A 27,105-nucleotide genomic window follows, 5' to 3' on the forward strand; every position below is an offset into this window, starting at 1 on the left:
GCGATCCTTTGGCGCTCCGCTTCGCACCTCTGGTGTCCGAATTTCAGCCTGCGAACAGTTCAATAGTCAATCGTTATAAGCGAACAACGCCCGCGGTTTATCAACTACGTATATTGCTTGGCAAACAAACGTTGATGGATTAAAAACCAAAATTGCTGACATTTTTTGTTGTTTTTTAGCTCTTTCTCACTTCTCATTTGCAACACCTTGAACGTAACCGAAACGTCACTCGTATCACCTAATGAAAATGAAAGTTGCTTATGCTGTTGAAAAGTAAGTACTGTCTGCCGAGCTGTACGAAGGTATATGACTCCATCGGATATCGGGAACTCCGTAGAACAAATAGAGGTACAGATAGATATATTCTCCTTTTATTTTTGTATGAAACTATTGCCTCGATCTGTACTCCACCGAGCCGCCGCGCCGATGCGCTACCGCGTCGAGTTCTTGAATTGTACACTCCTTCCCATAAATACCAAAATTAATACCATGGATTTCGAACGCGGAGGCTGGGCTGTGACGAATTTCACGAATTTTCATTTATGGACGCAATTTTCATCGCGCCGTCAGTCCCCCATGGAATGCAGATTACAAATATTCATGCTCGTATGAAGTAGATAACGTGCACCGATGGGCGAAGCTGATGCGGACGGCAACCGCCGATGGGATGCGGCGCGTGCCAGCCCATCCCCATAATGACGAAGGGTTACCGAGTGAAATAACGCACACCTCTCTTCGATCAAACCTCCTTCGTCCTCGTACCCCGACAAGTCATTCGAGAGTCCAATTTATACGCGACAGTTGTCGATCCGTAATCCATAGTCGTACCAACGTATTCGTACTCTACGGCGATATCTTTAACGGTAAAAATAGAAAATACCGGAGTTATAACGAGAATGTTAGATATCGCTGCTTTGTTTCAAATCGCTTCAGAGTGGTTGAAAATCCAACAAAGACGTCCGATTTTCACTCAACGACTGCTCATTTTATCTACAAGTCTACATTTTCTATACTTTCACTGAAACACTATTATTCACGATGTTTGCGCTGTGAAATATTTAATAGTACAACATCGCACCGACATTATTCGTGACAAAAAGATCGTAAAATAATTGAACTGGCCATTGAAAAAAAAGATATTTGTTTCAGTTGCTTTTTTGAGAATATAGGCATCGGAATCAAATGAGCTATCACGGAGTGAAATAAAATGAATCTATATTGAATTTAGAACCATTGCTTAGCGATTCAAAATGAAGCATTAGTGATTGGTTTTTGTTCACGAGTACAGTATCTTTTATTTTTCTATTCTCAAAGTAATCTCCGTGGTGCCATGCAGGAATATAATAATTTGAAATATTCAATGTACGACTATCTTACAATAAGATAATCAATAAGTATCGATTTTACCTCCTTAAAATGTCAGACCCACAATTAGGATTTATTATTTATATTTCGTTGTAGGTATATGACTCACACTCCGATCTAAGTTCGCAGTCGTACGCTCTAACTTGAATGAGGTATCTGCGCCGCAGCTTAGCGTGTGCGTATTGCACGCATATAACAAAATAGTATATTACGTGTTACAAGTGTGGAAAGTAGGTGATTTCCAACGAGTGTGAAGTTTGGAGTGTTACCCGCAATGGCGGCGCTGTGTTCATACGAATACGAGTGCTGCAAGCGTATAATTACTTGTGTGAACGCGGCACGAGCTGAGACGAGCGCTGTAAACGCACGAATCTGATATCGCCCATCCTCATGTGCGATGCGTGCTCTTGTTTCCATCACCTATGAATGAAAGTTTGATTTGAGAAGCAAATGAATGTAATAGAACAATACGAAAGAAGTAGATGAAGGGTAATCAAGTCCTCCAGAGACCTAAGCCCGACTTCATGAATCCGGACGTAAACGCGCAAATCTTCGCGTTGAGCTCAGCCCAATGGCATAACTGACGGCGCGTGAGGATCATGCGTAAAATGTAAGCTACTGGAAAATGCGCATGCACCACGAAAGCCCTAGTGTGCCAAATCGCAAATTTCAGCTAAACGCGTGCGCCAGCGTCGTTTTGCCGCACTGTTCGGATATGGGAAACTTTACGCACGCCTCATTGGTTTTAAAAAGTTAACATTCCAATTAAGTAGGTGTTAGATGAAAGTTTTAGTGTCAAAAAGTGTGGTGCCACCGGTGGAAAGTGATCAAACTGTACCTATATTAATTGTATAGCTACCGCGATATATGCGACAAAACGAATATTGAGTATGCATTTGCTGCATTATATATGTATACTTTAAACGTAGCGAGATGAAAAGGCGGCTCAGGATCAAGGAGGTGGAGGAGGTGTGCGGGGTTGTACTTCGGTAATGAGAGAACGCTGCTGTCTTGAACCATCGCGGCTCGACTCCCGCCCCTTCGTTGCTCCGTGAACCAAGGCGGTCGTCATGGCGACGGAGAAGAGTTCGTCTGCAGCCGAGGCCGAGGAAAAATGAGGGGCCAGAGGGAAACGCTCGGTGATTTCTTCATAACGGTCGCGATTATCACCCCCACAATCGCGCTTCACTCTGCAGTGCACTTATTTCACCTATTACAGATCCTTTGGTCTGAAAAGATATCTAGGTACGCCTTATTCGGATGGAATGAGAAATCATTATTTCAATTCATCATGTGTGTGTGTATGTGTGCGTGCGTGTGCGTGTGCGTGTGCGTGTGCGTGGTATAATTTCAACAAAGCAATAAAAGTGTTCAGGAAGGTTAATTCGTAAACGTCACTTCGTGTACCGGCTATTTCCAATGTGCCTCGTCGTGTGTCGTCACCGCGAACATGTATGGAAAATAAATTCTTGCGGAAAAGGAAACATCCAATAATTCTTGTTCTGAATTCGAAAATCTTCAGGGAAGTCGGAGGATGGAGCGGACGACGAACAGCGGCACGTGCGTTGGGATTATTAACAGCTGAGATTACTGGAGTGTGCAGCAAAGGAGCTTCGAAGAGAAACGATGCACGAGCAGTTGAGAACGAAATTGGCTCGTTGTTGATCGTAAAATAATAATGGACAACGTCAACGTATCGCGGAGTATTATATCTGTATGTACGGTGATAAGAACGGTAATTCTACAACGCTGTCTGACCTCTTCGCATGATGTGGTGTACCAGGCCGTGTATGTACGCCTACAGGTAGATTCGCAGGTAGGGTGGCTCATGAGAGACACGCGATGCAGTGCTGTATGTCAGACTATCTGTAATAAATTCGTTGACATGCCCGTACATATCAATAATAATTCAAAGGTTATAGTGCAACGGTGGAAGAATCGCATACATTTCCGAAAAATCGAATCAGGGATTACCGACAAAGGATTTCAAAAGCCAAGAAAAAGTAATGAAAAACAATGAAACGAAAATTCAAAATATATTCGGTTTTCTTGGCGTAATTATACGACGAGTTTCTGAGTGCAAATATATGGAAAGTATGTACGCAATTTTGATACAGTGATACGTCGTTTTAAGATAGTCCGTTGTATCATTGTTCTCCATCACGTGAGCCAAATACCCCTATTCTATTCGTAACTCCAGGTCAGATCCAACAGTTACATCGTTGGTTGTAGTTGCGTAGATTTGTAACGATAATGAAAATCGCAAGAAGAAGAATGTTCCAATCATGTTTGAAAATTTCGCACATTTAGCTGTGCACGAGTGGGTGGGTGACCTTTGAAAACTGGATAACGCTGAGCTCGGCACGCAAACAAGATTCAAAGACTACATCTAGTATTCATAGCGTGTGAAAATACATATATTGGCTGTGATTAGAATATATTATGCAATGGCTTGGTTTAGGCATCGTTGTGACGTCCCGCCGCAAACCAGAAATGTCGACGTTAATATTTCAGCCTACTTTTGCAGCAAACCTATACCGCCACCCCTCCACAGCCCCTTGCGGTCAGTTATTATCGGTATTGTTATCGTACCAGTCAAATATTAAAATCTCGTTTGGGAGAGCGAGTCGATGCTCCAACCCCCGGAGACATCGATTGCCTCTGCGGTCGTTCTACTCCACTTTTTATGTCAGCATGGCGGTCAATTTGAAATTTTCGCGACCGCATGGATTCATGATTCGTCGCTGCGTCAAATTACAACCTACCCTCTCATTTTGAACTGATGCGCGTGTGTTCGATCGTTTGTATAGTTAGATGCGACAGTGTTGCTTTGTTACAGACGAGTGTATTTACAAAAATTCTGTAATCGTTGAGTGCACGTAGAGTCAATATACTATATGATACGTTGTACAGCAAAAAATCACCTTTAGAACGAATCTGCCGTATATACCTTATCGAGTTAAGCACCAAGTTTTCTCTGCTTTGGTCAAGATCGAAAATATTTTCTCCTTACCAATTGGGTGTTAAATTTAACCACAGTTTCTTCGCTAGGGATACGATGTTGACGTATTGCTTTTATTAGAGAAACTTACAGAGTGCAAAAATATTTCATTTCGTACCTTTTTCGTAATTTTCTAGGTCAAGTGCCTGTATCCTGCATACAATTCTATACCTACTCAAGTGACATTAGTTACACTAAAGCGTTATCGTTTATGATAATATTTTCTTTAATTAGTTCGAAAATTGCGAATGGAACAAGGATGAGGTACGGGATGGAATTTCGCATAAAACTATTCTCGCTTTGAAACGATCGAAAAATTGCGCGATAGAGATAAATATCTAATTACAATGCTCGGGAATAATACACGGTAGAATGTGTAATCACGGCTCTCGGTGAGCTATACGGAAAAACCAGATTGCTATCGATCGAGGGTAAATTATGCCGAAACTCAACCAATTTCCTGCTCTACGCCACACGGCCGACGATGGGTGTGTATTAGGGGGCTGCGGATTCTTCGCCGGCGTTGAAAAATCCCGTTTCCCACCAAAGCCCCCTCGCCCTTTTGTCCCGGTCTCTCGATATTCAAATAATCTATTGCCCTTAACCTTCCGTCCTTTCCTCCTACTTCTGCTCAGCAGCCAGCTTCTGTCCCTCTTTCTCTCTGTCGCTTTGCAGCCTGCGAACCGAGATGGCCGTCGGGTAATTTGGAGATGAGATGACCGTCATACGTCACCGCGACGCCCGGCATCCTTGGACTACCGGCTACGACGCCCTGGGGGCTCGCAATTCTGACTCTCCTTCGTACCTCGGAAACCTTCCTTCCCCTCCGACTCTATTACCGCTTCGGCCTAAGATAATCCCCACTCGGACTTTGTGGGGATCCCGGATCTCCGTCCCAAATAAGGACAGTTGTGCCATCTCTCACCGATTGATGTGATGCACGGTATCGTTCACCGGATCGCAACTGGTTAAAAACCACGAACGTGCCGAACTTACTGTCCTTAGTCATTTCCTCGTTTATACCGTAAAATTGGCGTCGTTACCGGATTAAAAATAGGAAACCAAGGAACAAAATACAGCCGTGAGCCACACTTACTTCTTATTTGCCGTACCTTCGACAAATAGATGGGTATAACTTCTTAGCTGTCAAATTAGAATCCGAAAATCACGAAAAATTGCGAACGCCTGCGACCGCGATGGTGTAGGCCACAAAAATAAAAAAATGATGTTACATACTCTGCTTGAAGTGCAATCGGGAAAACAGACAGGACATGAAACGGTAGCTGTACCAGACGGTCCGCACATAGAACACCCTACTTATTAGAGGACCATACAGGATTCACACCTCCGTGGAAGAATTATGTCCATGGGGGTCCTATAGAAGACATCCACCGACATCTACGCTACCTTCACGGTTAGAACAAAACTGGTGGTGGATTTTCAGTGTCCATAAAATAGCCACCAGACGACGCATGGCTGTTCACTTCTCTTGCTAGTCAAAACAACGCCGAGTTATATCTTATACAAACTCGGGGCTTCCCCCGACAATTCAGTTTTAATCACTTGGATGTTTGCCCTGGATTTCGTCCCGTATCTAAGCACTTGGCTGTCCTTGGGTGCCTGGTGTAACTTTAGGTACCTGCTGAAGGTGGAGATTACTTCACCCAAAAATCCATTCGATGTCTATTGCAACTCTATGTGAATAGCTAGTAAAGTTCTAGTGAATGAAGAACTAACAGACATTTGGAATTCTAATGGATTTCTTCAAACTTGCTCCCAGTTGAAATATGCATACAATAGAGAAATTTCATACCCATCCTAGATGTCCATGGCACGGCCATTTGTGATTAATTATCCGAGTCGGGGGTGTAATATCAGTCATCAATTTTTGTTGTCAACGCCCTTTTGGTAGCAAATATCCTTGCCATTGTTTACATTTCTTCAACTTTACTTCACCCAAAAGAGCTTACAATTACTTCATAGTTATTGTTCGATCCATTTTTCTGACAGCATCAAGCTAAAATGAACTGTAGCTCATGCCCTCTGGCAGAATGCTTATGAATTTTTGTTTCATGGATCCCCGATGTTAAAGCTTCTGATACGCCCATCTGGCAGCAGGATCGTTTTCAGTAGAACATCCGCTAGTTACGCCTTTGTATCCCCTAATCTGTGATATACGTATTACTGGCACTTGTAGAGAATGTTGATTCTAGGTTTTTTTCATGATCTTGTGAGATACGTACTTGATGGATGTGACAGTGGAAGCGATTAACAACATGACCGCTGCTTTGGGAATATTGAATCCGTTGCTTGAATGAGATCGTAAGGAAGAAAAATTGCGTCGTTCTAGGAGTTATCACAAATCGAAAGGTCGCCAAAATTTAAACAACCGCGTATAGTATATGCTAGTTATCTGTGTCTCTCGGACCGGTATTGTAGAGCAACACTTGTGGCAATTAAAATCCTTAATATTTTTTTGTTTTAGCCAGCGACGCATTAGGGCGGATCGATAAGGAACCAGAACCAGCGTCCCCGCAGTCCGTTGAAGGTGAGTTGAGACCTCTTTGTTCATTTCTTAAATTTTTCTTGGTCCTTGAGCAAAATAAACACTGTTTATCACGGTTAGTGAAATAAGCTCTTAGTCAACTTGAGAATCTAAACTGGAACATGCGCTGTATAGCTGTATTAGGTATATCACGTTTCTTGACTCACTTTTACAGAATCGAATTGTTCGAATAGCCAGAATAATGGCGAATGGCACCCAAATGAATTGTACAAATTTTTCAACAACAATGAACTTTCAAAAATACTTGACACTTTGACTACGTGACAGCGGCAGCTGAATGATTTAACTAGTGAATTTTCAATACTTTTTCTGTGTAAATTTTAACTGCAATTCATCTACATTTTATCCAAAAATCCAGTAAATTCAGTCGAAACGATGATTACTGTTCATATAGCTGAACTAATTTTACGCTCTGCAATCTTACCACACTTCCATCAATTATTCTCTCAGAGTTGAGTATAAAATTTACAAAAACATGATGTGCTGCATACTTTTTATTCGGCACAACGGCTCTGACCATCACATTTGTCTTTGTCACACTTATAGCGAAATACATGTGTGAGTCATCAATCTGCCGGGATTGCAAATTGTGTCAAAACGAGGTCCCCGCTTGAAATGGATATCGTACCACGACCTTTCCTACTTCTGAGAAAATTAATTCTCAGAAAAGTAATAAAACACGAATTGTCAGGAAAAACATTTAGCATACACGGAATCCAGATTCGTTTGAACCAAGGATTCGCTCTGCCACCTCGGACTCCCAAGAAAATATGTATGAAACAATGAAGTAATAAAACAGAATAAGGACAACGAGGACAACCGCAACTGCAATAATGATAGTGGAGGCAGGAGACTATTGTTCCCAAAGAACTCTGTACTACCAATCGCATGGAAGAGATCATTTTCGGGGCGAGATAGCATTATTGGTTCCCTCACCCCCCGTTCATCTAGCTGCTTACGAATATACACATATATTTTATAAAATCACATCCAGGTAGTCAATTGAGTTTTAAGAAATTTACCGAATAAATTCCAAGCTTCGGATAAAAAACCTTAGGTTTAGATATTGAATGGCTATAAACACTCATGAAGGACTGCAGACCGAATGACAGATTGTTGGCGCAAGGAACTCCGCCGCACGCACGCTGCCGAGACTAGTGATTCGTTTTACGAGCTCGGTTCTCCAGTTATGGGATAGAAAATTGGAAGGGGGCCAAAATTGAATACTCGTCAACTCTGTGAGACATCCTAGCCTGGCCAAGCCTAGGCTTGGAAATATTCCTCTTTATTTTTTTCTCCTTATTGAATCAGGCACTCCGTCATTGAGGCGGATCGGCCAGGTTGGCGGTGTTGTTACTTTCTTGGCATCTCGTAGTATATACTCGAGGAACTTGATTTCTCGCCTGAACGGGACGACAAAATTGTGAAATCTATACACCAAGTTATTTGGAGTGACGAATAACCACATACAAATTTATACAACATATTAGGTATATTCTTTCGAAAGGTATCGCATTGTGTACCAAGATTCAATAATGTTTGGCGTTCACCTGTTGCCACGTCAATTTCTTTCAGCTCGTGGCAAGACCGAAGCGAACAATAAGGTTGAAACGACGGAGTGACAGGGGAAGGAGAACGCAGCGAATGAGGATGGAGGAGGAGAGGATGGCGAACCTGTATTTTACTTTATAGCATTCAGCGGTCGTTTGTTTTATTGCTATTAGCGTTCTTCAATTAGTAATTTCATTTTAATGCGTATTCCCTGAAGCCGGGGCTCGGCCCCTCTCCTCTCCCCCACCCCCGGCGCCGTGGTTCTCGCTCGTCGCGGCTGACCGATCTCGGGGTGATCTTCCGAGTCTCCGATATTATACTCCCTTGTCCGAACCTCGCTGCTCCACTATGGGATTCGTTGTCCGTGCCGCACCGCGTCGCTGAGTGACCATGTACTCCGCGAAGAACAGAAATATCCAAGGTGGAAGAGGTACGGCCACGAAGGGACCGAATTCCCATTCCTCGTCATTAGGAGTCATTAATATCACGGGACTCTGTAATTTTACACAGTTCCGATCGCTGGTGCATACTGCCACCACCTTTGTGCAACGCCATTGCCAGACGAAAACTCTTTTTACTTGCACCCCGCTTGCGTATTTTCACTTCAATTTGCCGAATATACACTTCCAACATTAGGATACAATATACCAGCTTCAATTGGGATAATCGGTGGGGCACAGTCTCGGCGTATTGTATCACCGTATACATTTTCGAGTTATACGCACCTGTGACCTGCGATCAAATACACGATTTCTCGTTAGACTTGACTTGACTCGAATGTTCGTTCCTCGCTCCTTTCTTTGCCGCGGTGCCCATCTTTGTTCTAAGCTTTTTCAAGTACAGAAAACTTTTTACCGCACATTTCTGTACGAGCGCATCCCTCTACCGGTTGGTACCTACGACCTCTGTAACGAAAAAATAGTATATGAATGAAGGATTCAAAAATGGTAGAAAAAAAACTTTCATCTTCATTTAAATGTGCGGCCAATTTGAGAGCTGAGATATTATCGTGAACTATTGCGAATAAATTGTTCAATTAAGAATGATTTTAGCGTCTCTTGAGACACCTTTCCCCCTGCAAAAAGTCAATGCAACGCGAGAAAGTCAAATTTCGCTGCAGAGAGGTAGTTCGTAGGGGAATGCCGAGTCGCGACGAAGACCCGGCGTGAATACAAGAGTAGAAAAAAATTTCGAACAGAACCCTGTTAAAACCTCGCAGTATACCAATGATCATGCGAGAAGGAACGTCTTCGCTTCGAAATCCACTCGACGGTATTGTGACACAGCTGTGCCTCGTTAATGATCGTCATTTAAATATGCAGAATTGAAGTACGGAGGATTAGTAATTAATTAATTATATTTCGGTCGGATATGTGAGATTTAAGTGGCGCAGGTTTTTCACCGCATCTATAGTACCCAAGGAATTATACACATATAGGTATACAATACAGCCCGTCGGTGTTGCGGGTCGGTGGATCGGGCTTGATAGAGGGCGATGCGCACGGCGAAACCATATCCGATGAGCAGGTGTTCGACACGCTCTCGGCATAACTAATTTCGCCATTATTACGTGCAGATAGATATTGCTCCCCACTGTTACAGGGTCGTCTCTGTGGTAGTAATTATCATTTCATCTTACCATTATTAGCATTTGTCGATTACCTGCAATGGCGCAGTTATTGGCAACTTGAATCACCACGAATTTATCGGACGGCCGCCACATGGCGATAAAGAATGTAAACGCTTCTTCTGACCACGGTTGATAAATGGCTCTACCGCGATCTCACGCGGAGTCGCAAGTTTTATTTTTTCAACATCAAAACTGCAGCCTGTCGTCCTTTTTCCGCGCGAAGGTCAGAAGGTACAATAGAATCACCTGTATCGTATGAAATTCGCGCAGCTAGTACGTAGGCATTGTTACGTCATCGTGACCAATACGACGACGAGCGAGTAAAATACGTAGCTGTAACGCTTCGCGATAATCGGAGCGGCGAAGCTGCGAGGGCGCTACGCGAACCCCGGTGCAGGTCGCGGTCGCGAATTTCATTTGGATGCAAAATCCACCCTGCGGGATGCAGGCCACCGCGCTTGTTCCGTCGACAACGCGGTTCCCTGCGATTCGGGCGCCTCTCACACACCGACACGCTATTCGATTTTTTCGATGCCGGCGAACTAAGCGGGCCCGACTTTCTCATTCAAATACATACGTGAGCGAATTGTTCGGCATCGCCCGCGGTACCTAAACGCGCCGCCTCTGAATGGCCCGGATCGCTTCATGACTGTGCGATCGAGTCACTCCTAGGGATGCCGGACGCCGCGCCGCGCCGCGCCGCGCAGGACCGCGTCCCTCGCTCGTTCGCAATTTAGTGAGAATTCAAATTTCGTATTCGGGGACGAAGCCACTTGGACCCTGCGAGAGAAGTGGTCACGGTAGGCTGGAGGCTTTCAGAGGACTCGAAGATTTTTATCGGCGACACTCTCGACTCTCGACTCCCGACCCTCGATCGTCACGCGCGCCCACCTATCGGCTCATACCTATGCCTACGCCGCGTACTCGTTCCAAGGGAATACACGCACACGCGACACGTTTGCTCCTCTACCTATACTATACGTGTAACACTGGATCCGGGCCGCGATATGCTTCGGTGGGTATATGTTAATACTTCATCGCGTGCCGAGGAGACGGTTGCATTCGGGATATTATTTAGGTATACTTGTATGTGAATCGCAGATAAAGTTGGCGCACACACTTATCATGATATACTTTAATGGTTTGATTGCACTCCTTTGTTATTTACATAGTGGAGCGGAGTCAAGACAATTTCCCTTTTTAAATGGTCATCTTCCCTATATGCTCAGAAATTCCATTCAGTATTTCAGGAATTGAGGATTTAAGAATGGAGGAAGGTGTATACAGAACTACGCGACTCTTATTAAATGCAACTTTCAGAGCATATATGCTTGCTACATATTATATCAAGTATGCATACCTATATGTATTATACATTGCATAATGAACATACCGTATGACCCAACGGTTACATTTACTACTGTAAGACCTCAAATCACCGTTGACTGCGAAATGTTGATGGTCACCTAGGAACTACATCGGGGCGCGATCCCATGAAAAAAGATTCTTTGCGGTGGATTTTCAGGACTTTGGAGTACAACTTCCCAGGGTATAGGGAGGAATGATTGAGAAAATTAAATTTCACCGTTTTTTCCCTATTGCATAGAAGTATTATCTGAGTAACCCAGTATTACATGTTCTTGCAGCGGCTTAAATTTACCGTACAAAAAACTTAGATGCGTCGGTCGACTTCTTCTAGCAGCAGCCGCTGATATCCATGAGCGAGCTTACAGACTCTAAAGAAGCGCAAAACACAATATTAGGATAGACAACGTAGGATAGAACGAAGAGGGTACATGGCCGGGAAACGAATGCCACCGTGATTTCCGGGACAACTCAACTGGCAATGGGAGTAGAGTTGAATTTTTCTGTGTGAAATTAGCGTATAAGACGATGCACACAGTGTTGTACTTCACAAAACTGAGGATACAATTAGTCATCAGCCTGTTGCAGCCTGGAGCCAGTAAATCCTCCGCATTCCAACGGTACATATGGATAATATAATGACATGCAGACTGTTTACGCGTAGGAATACGAATACCAATAGACACTATGCATGAAACTTTATAGGTATACATACTATACACATACATGCGTATGCATTCGACCAACGGTGCACGCAAACACACTACTGTACTAGAGAATTGTCGAGGGGCCGTAGACGTCCCTCGACGAGGACCACCCCCCATCGACGTCTGCATCCGGGTGGCACGTGCGACCCCGGATAATGGGGTGTTAATTGATTGGAATTTCTGAACGCACGAAAGGACGAATAAACTAGAGTCGAGATCGTATCGGAACGTGGCGAAATTCCTGGTACAGCTCCACGATTTCGTAAAGTCCGTGCGCGTTCAAAAATCACCAACTTCCGGCTATTGATTATAACTGCGACGATGACAAGCCATGTGCAGGTGCCGATTCGATCGGATGAAAGCCACAAAAGGTATACCCGTAATACCTATGCGCTAGCTTGCGGAAAGTTATTATCTGTAAATTTTATACCTACCTAATATATTATATGTATATCGCGTTTCCGAGGGCTCACAATTTTCGTGTCCGCGACCATCTTCTTTTCTTCTTTTGCCACAATTATTCCCGTCTAGACGAAGCCTTGTTTTGCCAGATAACAATTACACGTGAGAAACGAACGAGTCCCGCCGGCAGCTGTCCTAATGGTAGACGTGAATCTGGTGTTTCGGCAGAAGCGTAAAGCCATTCGGGGAAACTCAGCGTCAACGGTTCTCGCCTAATAGGACGAATTGCCTTCAGTTGTACATAATACTTAGTCATGTTTACCCACCTAAATATACATTTACACGGCACGTCGGCTCGCCACTCCTGAGAAGAATCCGCAGATGAAAAAACTCAAGTACATAGCGTAACATATGGATCAAATAAAGAAATTAGCCGGACAAACATACGGGTAATTGTTATTTTTTGATTTCAAAAAATCACATATGTTCCGACCATGTTTCAAGACGAATCACCTTGCATCCTCGAGAATCCCCAATTCGGAAATGTTGAAACATCGAGACATCGGAATACAGAATGCCTTCGACGTTTGTTCAGTGCCGGAAGGAAATTTATATTAATTTGTACAGTTCTATTCAATTTCATTAAAGTCGACAATGTCGAACAGTGACTTTGCATGTCGAGTAATCTCTCTATTTAATTGCGATGCTCTATAGCATACCAACGAGGAGAGTGTCAGATCTCCGGATCGCGAATTCTGCTCAAACTCTAGGTAGAAGTGTTCCTTTGGCCCAAAATAAAGGGCTGGTGTGTCTTTCCATCCATTAGGTTTCCGCTCACCTCGGTTAAAATTGATTGAATCGGCAGTCTGACGAGCGAAATGCCGTGATAAACGAAACCTGTTGGTTATTTTTACCTTAAATATTAATTTTCATCGTCCTCGATTTCAGTTTCGATGATAGACTCTTATCGATTCACGTGTAAACGGATATATTATTATTCCATGGTCATAGCGAAGTTCAAAATTTTCGACAACATGATCTTTTATTACCTGAGCGAAGAAACGAATGTAACCAACATTAAGTGAGTTACATTTGAATTTTCATATCTGAGACCGAAAAAACACCCCTAGATGTCTCATGTGAATCGATGACCCGGAGGTCTGAAACTATCCTTGTAAGATCAGAATATGATTTTAAACGACGGTAGTCATGCCACGCAGGTCACCATGTTCCGGAACGCTCTCTGTGCCGCTCTCTGACGTACACGATCCCCGAATTTTTGAGAGGCGAATAACTTTCCAAATAAGCATCATTCATTTGCGTTGATGTGCGCACGTTTGATGAATAGTGATCTGAGTTTGTAAAGATAAGCATGTCTCTTGTTACTCACAGTAAACAACAATTTTAAGGGGCACACCATTTTGGGGAAGCGATTCAAATAATATTCAATAAACGCTATACAGAATCAAAATTGAAGCTATACCGATCTCAAGAATGAGTAAGAATTCCGACAGATGAAAAACATCTACATTCATCCATAGATTATTTTACGGACGTTGTACGCCTACCGGGTACGCGCACCATAAACGTGTTTATACCTGATGCATTTGACACAGTTACGACGTCTGCTGAGATTCTCCTCTGCCACTTCAGTTATTATCAATGGCTCGTCTAACTGCAGTTAGCAGGTACAGCAATGCACTCCTCCTAACATTTTCGTCCGTATAATAAGAGACGCGTAGGTGCATGTATCTGCATAGGAATTATACATACATACATATAAAACCAGAAGAGAAAGAGTTTTTACGGGACGACGAACACCCTGCAGACCCAGGCTCTCGCATCGTGGTATTGGTGTAGCGTGATGTGATCCAGGGGTTGAGAACTCGGACGGTTAAATAACGCGACGGTGGCGCGACGCCGACGCGTCCTTCGCTCTGCGATAGAATCTCAACTCGAGTGTGAAATGCCCTCGGCTTATCGAGACCCCGCAGTGCTTTCTACTCCTGAGTATGCGCGTGCGTGTGTGTGCGTGTGTAGTATACATGTATGCACACATATATAATATATATAGTATACACATATGTATAAACGTATGTATATACTACATATATATATATATATATATATATATATATATATATATATATATATATGTATTATTTATATTTATATTTATATATATATTTATTATTTTCCATTTCTATGATTATATCATAAACAGGCGGTTGTGAGGTCGTGACGATGCTCCGCGCATGTTCGTTGGTCCCTCGTTCGTCCGAAGCGACATTAACCGTTGACCAAAAAGCTCTCCGCTGTGCAACGTCCTTCACGGGTATTATCTCTTTTCACGCAGTTGACCGATACCTCCTGCTATCTTGTCTATGCACTCGCCTCTCACCGCATACGATGGCTAAGCGGATGTCAACTTCTATCCAACTCGCTGCATTTCGAATCTGACAGTCGACTTTTTTCGACCTTACCTACTCCTTCCCGATCAGATTACAGGCACGCTGCATGTCCTTGTAAAGAACAGATCAATTGCCCATGTTATACGGGGCGAATGATGAAATGTTTCGGTAGGTAGGTACTATGTGTACATCCGCTGTTTGTAATTGAAAACTTGACTTCGTCAATCGGCATCGATAATAAAATGTGAATCGACTTCGACTTGCAAGGAATATTAACAGAGATTCCGTCATAGAGTATGTAACGTACTATTTTCACCTATCGGAGACGAAGCCTGCATGTGAAGATAAATATTTAGTTCACGGTTTACCTACTCTACGGGAGAGACACGTGTAATTAAAACATGCAGCGTCGTGCGTGGTGATTGGAAGAAGAAGTGGAAAAAAACAAAAAAATTGGCTGGCAGAGAAAAAGCACTATATAGAAGGAATTCTGCCGCTGGTTTTTCCGGAGGGGTGGAGGGAGGACGCTCCAGGCACGAGGATGCAGCTTTTTGACGGGTATGACGCGAGAAAGCGGCGTGACCGGCTTACCAAACGTGGCAATCACTGTCCGCCGCTACGTTGACCGAATTTCAAATTTCTCATATTCAAATAGATCGCGTCTCGGGGTGGTTGGATATCCCCTCCTCCAGCCACGGCCCCTGCGAAACTACGTGCACGACCGATGCAAGAAGCTGACGGCATTCCTTATTCGAAGCTCCGACTCGGGAACGATCGCTCCCCGCCTCGGTACACAGTTTGGAAAAGACCTGTAGATGGGAAGGAGAACTACCGCTCTGCCGCTCTGCACGCAGAAGCGGTCAGTATTCTTGGCCGCCGCGCTCACCATACATCACTGCCAACCCTGCGGCCAGCCAAGGGTGCAAATTCTAAATTGACCCGATGTATGCCACTGCCAAATGGAGTTTCGGGGCTCTGCGATGGATGGTGCCAATATACACATGCATCTACCTACCTATACGCGTACGCCTTGTTTTGTATGCATAGCCTCGTTTCCTTATCGGAAATTTACTGCTGAGATTGTGACAACTGGATAAAGCGTCGACGAAACACCCCCTGCCTTTGCTGCGGTTTCCGTCATCATTTTATTTTACTTGTTTTGTCTTCTCTCGTTTATTGATGAAAACTATGATCAAACGATCGAGAGCACCTGCCGGTTATAATCAGCTAGAGGCAGTGACGGGTGCCAATTGGGGTGACGGTCGTTCGTAAAAAATCCAGCCGGGAATTACGTTCTCCTGGGCGTCCCGCTGGGGCAATTCACAAAAAACACTCGTAATCCTGCCATTCATTTGTTAGGTATTCTTATAGCGGACAAAATCCATGCGGACAATTTGTAAATAGTCATTGACTGATGGTCAAAAATTCAAGATTATATGACGACAAGTCGGATCACTGCAGGTTTCGAACTGTACTATGCCTACTATGGGTGGATGCTGACAGAAATTTGCGGCACCTCATCTTTCGTTAGTGCGGAAATTCCAGGGCTGTATTCTATTGCGATAGAACGAGTCTCGAATGTGACGAACCGAAAGTTTATCCGTCAAAATTCATCATCAACTCCTACTTTCAAAGGAAGTTGGCGGGGTCTTTTTTAATTATTGGCCAGTCTTGGCTCAGAGGAACAAACTTTCTGGACAGTTAATCCAGGAGGCCCTGTTCCAAGTTGCAGGAAATACATACGTAGGTATTCGGAATTTTGTCAGGAACTCTTGAACGCATGCCCGCGGCTGCTACGAGGAAAGGTGAATCAAGCAGCGGGTCTTAGTCTGCTACCAAACCGGCACGCGACCAAGACCCCCCTCACCGTTAACTCCCGCATCTCTCTCTCTCTCTCTCTCTCTCTCTCTCTCCCGCGACCTTCCCCAGCTATCCCCTCGCAGGCATAAAAGCCTCCCTTTTTTTACTTTTTTTTCCTCTCTTTCCGGTTTTCATCCAGTTCGTCTGCACCCCTTCGCCTCCCCTTGTACAAAGATACATTATGAACGAATGTTCCGTTATTTTTGGGCACGGGCTATACATGGTACCTCGTACGTTCCATCGGTCTAACGATGCCAAGGCTTCTAGCACTTTGATTCACTTACTTGTCTTTTCTCCTTTTCCTTAACGGCAATCACTTCCTTGTCTATTGTTGTTACCGACACAGATTGCATTTTCACGCTGGGGAAAACCCGGTTTGTACGTTTATCGTAAGTGCTTTGTGCTAGCGATCTATATTGCAGAGTTGGATTAATGTAATCAATTGGTGAAGATTCACGACACGTGAGTTCGTTTTGACTGTAAATCCAAACTTGCCTGCAAAAAAGATGCTAGATATTGGGAAATCCACGTTCATCGAAATTTCTCACCGACATGCGTGGTAAAATTCTTCAAATATCGACATCAGGAAAATTACCGAAATTTCAGAAAACTGCATGGAACGGAGGGCTCGGTGGTAGGCCGAGGAAACGATCGATAGCTCACAGTTCCCGCATATACCTACCGTTATACTGATCGAACGCCTGTTTCAAGGGTGAACCTATTAAAGAGTAAACCAACGAACAGACGTATATATGTATATTATGCCCGCACCGCACACGTATTGCACATAGGTGCCTAGTATAGGGTAGCCACGTAGGTGTCAATGTAGTTGGTGCGGAGGTGGTGGCGGTTAGGTGTTTGCGCCGGTGTGTAGTTCTTCGGTACAATGGCCAACCAGTGTGTCGACTGCATCTGCCTGTTGCCGCCGCACGTCTCTGCCTCGTTCCAGCAGCTTTGCAGCCCTGTGCCGTGCATTGGTTTCTCGCGCCGAAGGCGGGCAAACGTTGAGAAATACATTTATAATCACACAAGGGGTGATAAAGCACGACGATCAGACCATCATCGATGGCGAACCAGTTAAGCGCAGCGTTCGTTCACCTAGCTACAGGGGATATTCATCGGCCGTTTGACAATATTATAAATTCTCGCGTCATCGTTCTCTCACTTTTCCGCCTCAAAACTACAGTCTCAGACCGATCCAGCTGCTGAATTTAAGCCTGCAGGAGTAACTTCGACAATGAGAAGTGAAATAAGTCGGAAAAACAGTTTTTACGTGATAGTTATCATCAACATGGAAAGGGAAGAGTCGTCGGTCTGTACAACAAACTTCCGCGATGATCTCGAAAACAGACAAGTGAAATATCTGAAACTGATAGGACCTAGCAGACAGGGGTAATTTTTTTTATTTTCTAATTAGAAAAAAAATTTGGATTACACAAATTTTGTAAATTTTTATTTTTTTTTTTTTAAATATCTGAACTAGTAAAAGATATAGTCGTCTATTTAGAAGCATTAATAAGAAAAAAAAGATTGAGTTTGTTTGTAAAACTTTAAAAATCAATTTACTTCCGGTGGAACCGGAAGTTCAAATTAAACCAGTTATCGCAATTGTTCAATCCCATCGTTTCATTGAAAAATAATGTAAGCATTAGATTTTTGCATCGAGTCATTTCGGAGATCATCGCGGGAGTTTATCGGACAGATCGACGGATCGACGTGACGTCTAGACCGAGGTTTTCCTAAGAACCGGTTCTTCGGATTGCAGAGGTTCGAAAATGTAAAGATTCGTTGAAATGAGAAAAAGTGATTTTTGACCGAAACAAACCCTCTTCTTATATCACCAAATGTGATGAGAACTGAAGAGAGAAAAAATACGCGCCATGGAATATTCTACCGCAGATAACTACGCCAGGCAAATCAAAGTTGTCGTGATATTTACGAGGATGTATATAAGGCATGCGTGTATGTATGAAGGAATCAAGGTTCTCCGGTGCCTGATTGTTATCACTTCTGACAAAACCGCGATGTTGCCTGTCTGATCAGGAGTCATTACGACACTCTCCAATAGGTATAATAAATTGTCAATCGTGATGCAAGAAACCGAAACAGATTTCGCCGCAACATTTACGACTGTCGGCAAGCGGACCTGAGCCATATGCCTGTTCTATCGCTTATTGATCGCGAGCCGTTAGATTGCGGATTTGTCTGAAGAATGTCCGCCTATAACCTGCCGCGAACTTGTACAAATCGAGCCTCCGAGTAGAACGAGACATGTGGAAGAATTATAAAACCGTTTCCAACGGTTTTCTCCGTCATCATATTTTCATCGTTACACCTGGTAAAAAGAAAAACATCTATTCAACGTTCACATTGACACGCATGCGTTAAAATGTACCCAAAGGTCTGACGACACATTCGTAATTGATTCCGATTTCCTTCCACGAACGCAACGCGTTAGATAACTGCTGCAAAGGGTGTAAATTCTGGGATAGAAGAAAATCTTTCATCCGCTAGAATCCACGCAGAAATCCTTTTGATTCTATCCCAACCGAAAGGTTGCGGAAAAGTGTGGGACTGTGAAAAAAAGATCCGCGATTGAATGTGAAAGTGAAGATGACGAATGTTTTAAAAATATTTGGAATAGAAAAAGAGAGAGCTAGTGGGTTCTTGCCCATTTCTCACGAAATCTGTGAGCAAAATGAAAAAAGTATAGAAAAAAATGGTGGGGAATGAAAAGAGGGAAGGCAGAAGAACGAAAAAGCGTACGTTACCGTAATTCTAAAAAGGTGCGGCGCTTGTGATGCAAATTTCGCGTTATACCTGCTCCCTACTTCTGCCTTTGCTGTTCCTCCTGTAGAATCATGTTATAGGCAGAACCTCGGAGAGCGTACGTAACCGGCCCTTCTGTCAACCCACCCTAACTATCCACCTTGGCCACCCTAGCCTGGCCATTCTGCAGGCAGGGTTCAAGCTATCGGCCCATACCCAGTCCGTCTAGTTAATGCACTTTTGGGAAACATACCTGTGCAGCCTGCGCAGCGGTTTCTTTTTTTTTTTAAGATTTTTCGGGGGAATCTGCCAGGTAGGAAAACGGAAAAAGGAGGAGGGAAAAAAGCGAAGAAAAAAATCTTTCACGAATATACACGGATGTTGCCCCGATACCGTCGCTGCCGCTGCTGCACGGCCGCAACGGCCCTGCAGGTCCGCTCTTACACCCTCATCCTGAGAAGATCTAGCAAACTCGCCCGAACAATTTTTACCTGTCAACGTTTTGTGAGAATAGACCGCGGGCATACGGCAGAGCATGCTTACTTTGCGACGATGTACACACGCGTGAATACTCTAGGTTACAGGCCATTCCTCCATCTTGCCACCGGAATACACCACGCCGAAGGGATTCTTCGTTTGTCTCCCCTCAGTTTTTGTAATTACATTTCTTCCCTGATCGCGAGGCAAACCGATTGTGCGGCATCTACTTATACTGAAATTTCACGTCGACTCGATTTGGAGACGTATCTATTTCGTTACTCACACATTGGACCTGTGACGTAACGCTTCGATAGTACGGTAGAACCTCGTTTATCGGAGCCAATATGGGGGTGGAGGGTATCTCGGACGTGTGAAGTCTCGGGTAATACGGTAGACAAATATGAAACTTGGCATTGTTTGAAAATACGTAGAATCGTGAAAGCCTGACATCCGTTTTATTCCAGTCTTTGCGTATTTTCCGAATATGTAATATACACCTCGGTTAATGCGGAGGACTCGAATGAATCGGATGCCTCGGATACCCAACTATGAAGTATTCGGTTGGAGAGCTTTTTGAAAATTTTTCGTATCCACAGTTCACGACGAATCTTGATAGTTTTTGATACGTTAACCGTTGCTGTCAATCCGTACATAGGTATTGTACCTACCTCTTAGATTACACGAGTGTGGCACCACCCTGTGTACAAGTATTGATCTTTACCCGATTTGAACTGTCTCGACTCTTATGGTAGGTACATAAGAATTTAATCAACTTTATGCAATTCGTCGTGCGATTTTACCCCTCTTATGCGTACAACTGCTTCGTCCCGGCATAACAGATTGCAACAGATTGTTCATCAAGTGACAATTATCTTCTTTCTTGCTCCTCATTAATTTTACCATGAGCATACGCGACTATCATATGCATGGTTTGACCCTGAATTCCAACTCCTGAAAGGTGGCCGTTGACTATGATATTATACATAAACACACGGTAACGTAAGCGCTATACCCATGTGAATGTATTGTGGTGTAATATATACATAGTACGCGAGAAATAAGCGCGGCTTACTATTTATTTATATATATATATATATATATATATATATATATATATATATATATATGTGTATAATTGTATACATAGTATTTATATATATATATGTATATTGTATATATATATATATATATATATATATATTTAGTATTTATATATATTTATGTATACAATTACACACGCACATACACATATGTACGGGTGCAGAGGAGGCATTCCGCGGTGATGATCGATGTTTGAAGGGTAGCTTTTTAAAGGCTAAATGAAGGGGGAGAGTAGGGGCTGGGAGAAAAGGATAGGAGAATTGGGGAGAAGGGAGTGAAGGAGACCTAATCGCGTTTCGCCATCTAAAGGGTTCGCCGCTCTATCCAACCAATGGGGCAGCGCCGAGATGAATTTAAGCGCCGTCCAATCACCGCCGAGTATATCTTCAACCGCCGAGAAAGACGCGGCAACCGCGCCAGTTGAGGAGGGGAAGAAAGGTTTTTCATACTTGGTGGGGGAAATAGAAACCCTTAGGGCCAAGCCATCCGCTGGGATACGCGGCGTTGCGTCATGCCCTCAATCGGCTGACGCACGCCGCACGATCAACTGCAGTGTCGTCCGTCTCGATACTAGATTTCCGATTACCGATTCCAATCCCGCACAGCCTGACCTAGTGCGCCTGTGTTTTCATCGTTGCCGAATAGCATTTCAACTTTAGTTTCGTGAAATAATCTGGTTAATTTTTTACTCAACGGCAAGAAGAAGGAAACAAAGATCACGATAGAATGGGAAGTAAAATGCCCGACTTATCAGTATCCTTATACAATTTTCACAGTGTTTCGTTTTTCTCTATCGGACAATCGAATTCGAGCACATAATATGAAAATCAAGTGACGAGGTGGATTTTCACTAATCTAAAAACGGGGCTCTTTGGTGGTGTTTCTATTCGTCCTGTTTTCGATCTATCGGTGCTCCCCAGGGTTTAAACCACTTCGGAATGTGATTTTGAGAATAAGAGAGGTACGACAGGAAACCAGAGAAAGAAAAACAAACAAATTGATAAAAAGTGTCTTGTGTTTTGAGGATGGTTTTCCTCGAAGAGTCAAGAATGATCTTCGCCGATATTCGGATGCGCGCAACGAGTACGCCTACGCATAAAACGCAACATACACCGACCCGTTTCCGGCGGAAGCTTCGGGCTCAGAACAACAACAATTGTACGGAATATCGTGTTATGAGTATTTCATCATGGCTGGAAATTTCAAATGCAATCCCCCACGTTTTCTGTGATCGTCAGCAGGCCGCAACTCGTGGCGATACTTATTTCACTCGACGCATTGTTCGCAGATGCCGATCTTCACGGTGACGTCGACGGACCGGATCTGAGCGGGGACGATCGAAGCATCGACAGCGATGTTCGCGACGTTCACGAGTCAGCCAACCTTGATCAAGACTCCCTTGATTCTGACCGCGAGGCCCTTAATTTGGTGAGTCATCCAAGTATTTGCAACAGTTTTATCATTACCTCATGTTTTTTTTCCGTTTTGCCCCTTTGGTTCTATGGAACTTGGACGATACAAGTATATTCGATTTATCAAGTGTAAATTACGACAAAGGTGTAATAATTATAATGACGGTTCTCTATTCGATTTTTTTTCTTTAATTTCCCGCGATAAATCCGACAATGGTTATCATATCATATATACGGAAAGAACCCCTCCTTGCAAGTTGTAATTTAACTAGCACAATTTTATGAAAATTTCGCTTCACCTATAGCGGGTCTGAGTACTTGGGATGTGGGCAATATTATATCCGTAATACAGTTTCAGTAATTGAAATATTGTGCATCGTGAATTACCAATTCGTGTGACTTACCATACCAAAAAATTCCGAAAATAGTAATGTCGATTTGAACAGTTAGCAAAACAGGCCAAATATGTGAGCGAACTCGCGAACTGTCTTATTGCCGGAAATCGAAGAAACCGTGATACTCTGCAAGCATAAAAAACGTTTTTCACCTTCGAAACGAGCCCATGCTTTCATAAATCAGAACCGAAGAGAAAAGCACGTCTCATGTCCGTTTATAGGTATGACCAATGTCGTTGACGGGATTCGCAAGTATCGATAGCCCAGTTTCCGCTTTTAGGAACATCCGAATATTGCTGCATTTATTCAATATATATAAATAAAACTACCCTCCAGATAATCTATACATTTTACATCCGATGATTTCTTCATTCACCCGTAGAAAACAGGAACGTGTATCGAAGAAGGTCAGGGTGAAATTTCACGTGGATCCCTTCGTACCTCAGATTGTTTAAAGAATGGAATTTCATGACTCGTAATTTCGGCGCATAAAGAGGGGTACATCAGCGATTTCAAAATGATTACAAGTTATTAATAGTAATACCAAATGCAGTTACATATTGGCTATAAGTAAGCGACTATACTTACCTAACAATCGTAAGTGATGGAGCGTTTTTTCATAACCGATAGAGTTGAGTAGTGAAAAAATTTAGCTATAAAACTATGAAAAACATGCAACCTGCAAGAATCTTTCGTTTTGTAAATTTATACAGGCATGATTTCATCATCGTTCACTCTCTTATATATCGCTAATATTGTAGAATAACGCAGTATTCAGCGCTTGTAACCCAACGAGTTACCCAGTAACAATTGTATGAGAACAGGATACATCAACTTTCAAGGGTGACTAACTTTTTTTATTCTTCTTAAGCCATATGATTTCGAGTTACAAGAAACGATCGATTTCTTCATAATAGAGCAAACAACAGCACCGCCATTTCAGCCACATTCTATCTTGCAATTTATGAAACGTTCGGGCTGCCTTTCCATTCTGAAATAATCCTCATTTTCGAAATGACAAACAATAGGACAACTTGCATGCGGTAATACATAAAGTCAAATCACGCTTCCGACACCAGTGTTGTAAGACTCGAGTTACAACCCAGATTAAAGGGATGCTTGACCAAAATTAAGCGATCCAACCAGCAAAAATGAATAGGGCAGAGAAAATGCTATTCAATCTCAACACGCATTTCTAGTTCGAAGTCAGAGACAAGAATGTTATTACAATAATACCGGTTCACGCGGCCACCGTACGTGCACAGACTAATTATTAAAGACGAAACACGTGATTGCGGATGAATAAAAGTATAGACATAAGGGTGTAAGAGTGTACAACGGGTGTGAACAAAACTTCGTTACAATATCTTTTCATAAATAGAGCTAAGTAAATTGGGACGCAAAAATACCATTGATACCGGATTAAAAATTTTTCTTCTTCGAGTCTCGTATACTTGTCCAACAAACTATGCGAATCGTAATTGCGTGAGTCACGTCTACGTCAAGTGCTTCCTAAATCTCGTGGTATAAGTGCGTGCGTCAGACAGGCGGCGTGAATTCCGCCCAACTGCATGCAAAAGTCTTTCGGGCGAGCGCTAAAACTGATAATTTTTCAGGTAACGGATGTCTCGCAACGGAATAGCAGCGGAGGAACAAGCGGGAGCGCGTCATCCCCAAGTTCCGGGGTCAGCAGTCAGCTGACCGGAAGTCACGCGGGTACTAATGCCAACAACGGGACCAGCCATGGATCAGGTTCTCAGGCGGCCCTGGCTGCTCAACTCGTCGGCCAACAAATGTTAATGCACAATTCTTTCGGGGCGCTCAGCTCGCAGGAGATCCAAGCACTGGCATCAACCCTCCAGCAGCAGCAACACACCCTGCAACAACAGCTACAACAATTCGCGCTCTTCCAACAAGCCAATCCGGCAACTGCCGGCCAACTTCCGGCACAGGCGCAGTTCTTTCTCAGGAATCAGGTACACAACGAGACGATGAGATTAGATTGATTAATTTGTTTAACCGAATAAGCAGCATTCCTGAGTATTTTGGAGCAACGTCCATCCCTGCCTGTCCTAACGTGAGATTTTTTCGGAAAAGACAGATTTCATTAAACTTTCGTCGTTGGGTTCCCAAGTCATGACGTTCCGCATTTTTCATAGACCGAAGCTGAAACTTGAACATCGGGGTACGGGACTCCAAAAGCAGAGAAAGTTGTTGGTATTCTATAATACAGTCACATTTGTGATCCCTTCGCGGTGTCAAAGGAACACGGAGGGCGGAAAGTTCAGCGCGTGTCAGGTACAGCGCGTTGCGGAAATCTTTCTTGCTTATAGACCCTTCTGGTCTTCGTCGATCCGATTTCCACGTACGTTTCCGCGTCTTCGCCATTTATTAGGTGCCTTGCTGCGCCGTGTGTCGTGTCGTGTCGTGTCGTGTCGCGTCGCGTCGCGTCGTATTGTCGAGCATGTCGGCTGAGATGACGGTATGGGCCTAGGTCGGGCTGGTTTCGCGATGCCCCGAATGTCACGCCTTGAATTGTTATGATTCGACAAAAGATTCCATTGATCCTGGCCTGCACCCCTTTCCAATCGGCCAAAAGGTTCCCTCGCGGACTCGGTGTTCTTCGGGGTATAAAGCGTGACACGTTCGAGACACGCGACCCTGCACGTCTGCACCGGCTTTCGCCTTTCAAGGGCCTCCGCATGAAGGGTTGCCGCGACACCTCTGTTAGGGCGCTCCGCCATCAATTCTATGCCCGGCTAGAAGGTCTAGAATGCACGGAGGTGTTCATCTTAATTTTGTTGTCTAAACGACACGCGACCGCTCCTTAAAGGGTGACTCGTCAGCCGTCTACAATAATGCGGCACGCGTCAATCCTTTATCCCGTCGTTTAGTAGGGAAACCTCCAAGGTGAAAACTTTCAGGTACCGAAGGAAAGAGAATAGAGTCCTGCACCCATTTGTACGGTAGGATCCATACTTATGTTTCGACCGAAATGAACCTGTTCTCGTGTCAAGTGTTATAATAATACGAATCTTGAGGTACTTATATTGCTTTCCCGGTGAATAACAGATTGCGTATTCGAGAACTGAATAGGTATTTCTCAGTGAAGAGAAATTTGGAGCTCAAGTTGATCACCGATGATTATCACTAGCTCAAGATTGCGTAAAAATCGAATTCTCTGTCAGACTGCAAGGCAATTATTGCGGAGCCGATAAACCAATCGCGTAAAGATTTTGTAGAATGTTGCAAAAAAGCCGGGGAAACAGATTTTTCGCGATACTTTTCATCGCCGTGAAAAGGAAAGAGTCCGTCGGTCCGTTTGACAAACCTTCACAATGATATTCAAAACGGCCGAGTGAAAAATCTGAAACTCATACGACTTGGCAGCCAAATGAAAAAGTTTTTGGAAAAAAGATAGGAAAAAAATGTTCGAACGACAAGAATCTTATGAATTAATTGTCTTTACACAAATATACAAACTGGGAAAAACAAAATCGTATATTCAAAAAAATTAGTAACGTGAAAGATGTATAAATTTTGTCGATAAGGTACTAAGATTCGATTTATTTCTGGTAGAACTGGGAGTTGAAATTGAACAGAACATGGCAATTTTTCCAGCTCATGATTTCGTCGTAAAATTCTGCAAGTTTCAAATTTTTTCATCTAGCCGTTTCCGAGATCATCGCGGGATCAGACCGACATTCAGACCGAAATTTTTCTAAACACCTGTTTTTCGGAATCTAGAGGTTGGAAAACGTAAAGATACGTTGAAATTAGAAGAACTGATGGCTCTACCGAAACCACTACTTTTATCTTATCACCAAAGGTGATGAACAGTACGTACGGAATCAACGCGTTACAGTTACCTACAAGCTCCTCTGTTGAATGTCACCGGTATCGAAGTCATACATTATTCGCGCGCGAAATAATGTAAGAATGTACGAATGTACACATGTGGACATTAATTCAGAGACTGCTAGTTTTTCGGCCGAGTCGATTGCGTTCGTAACGCAGATTCAGTCCGTGGCGGCCGGCCAACAGTGGCACTACAGGCCGAAGAATGCACTCGGCCGTTAAACAGTTGCAT

General features: G+C 43.5%; 1 protein-coding gene across 1 annotated transcript in view; it reads left to right on the forward strand.

Annotated features, from left to right (window-relative positions):
* Window positions 1-27,105, forward strand: part of LOC124407149 — a 102,473-nt gene that overhangs the window by 72,363 nt on the left and 3,005 nt on the right. Inside the window, exons 4-6 of the mRNA XM_046883003.1 lie at window positions 6,852-6,914; window positions 22,497-22,636; window positions 24,632-24,991. Coding sequence (XP_046738959.1) covers window positions 6,852-6,914; window positions 22,497-22,636; window positions 24,632-24,991 — 563 coding nt within the window. The remainder of the gene's footprint in view (window positions 1-6,851; window positions 6,915-22,496; window positions 22,637-24,631; window positions 24,992-27,105) is intronic.

Source organism: Diprion similis, chromosome 6 (assembly GCF_021155765.1).
Source record: "Diprion similis isolate iyDipSimi1 chromosome 6, iyDipSimi1.1, whole genome shotgun sequence".
NCBI classification, from domain to species: Eukaryota; Metazoa; Arthropoda; class Insecta; order Hymenoptera; family Diprionidae; genus Diprion; species Diprion similis.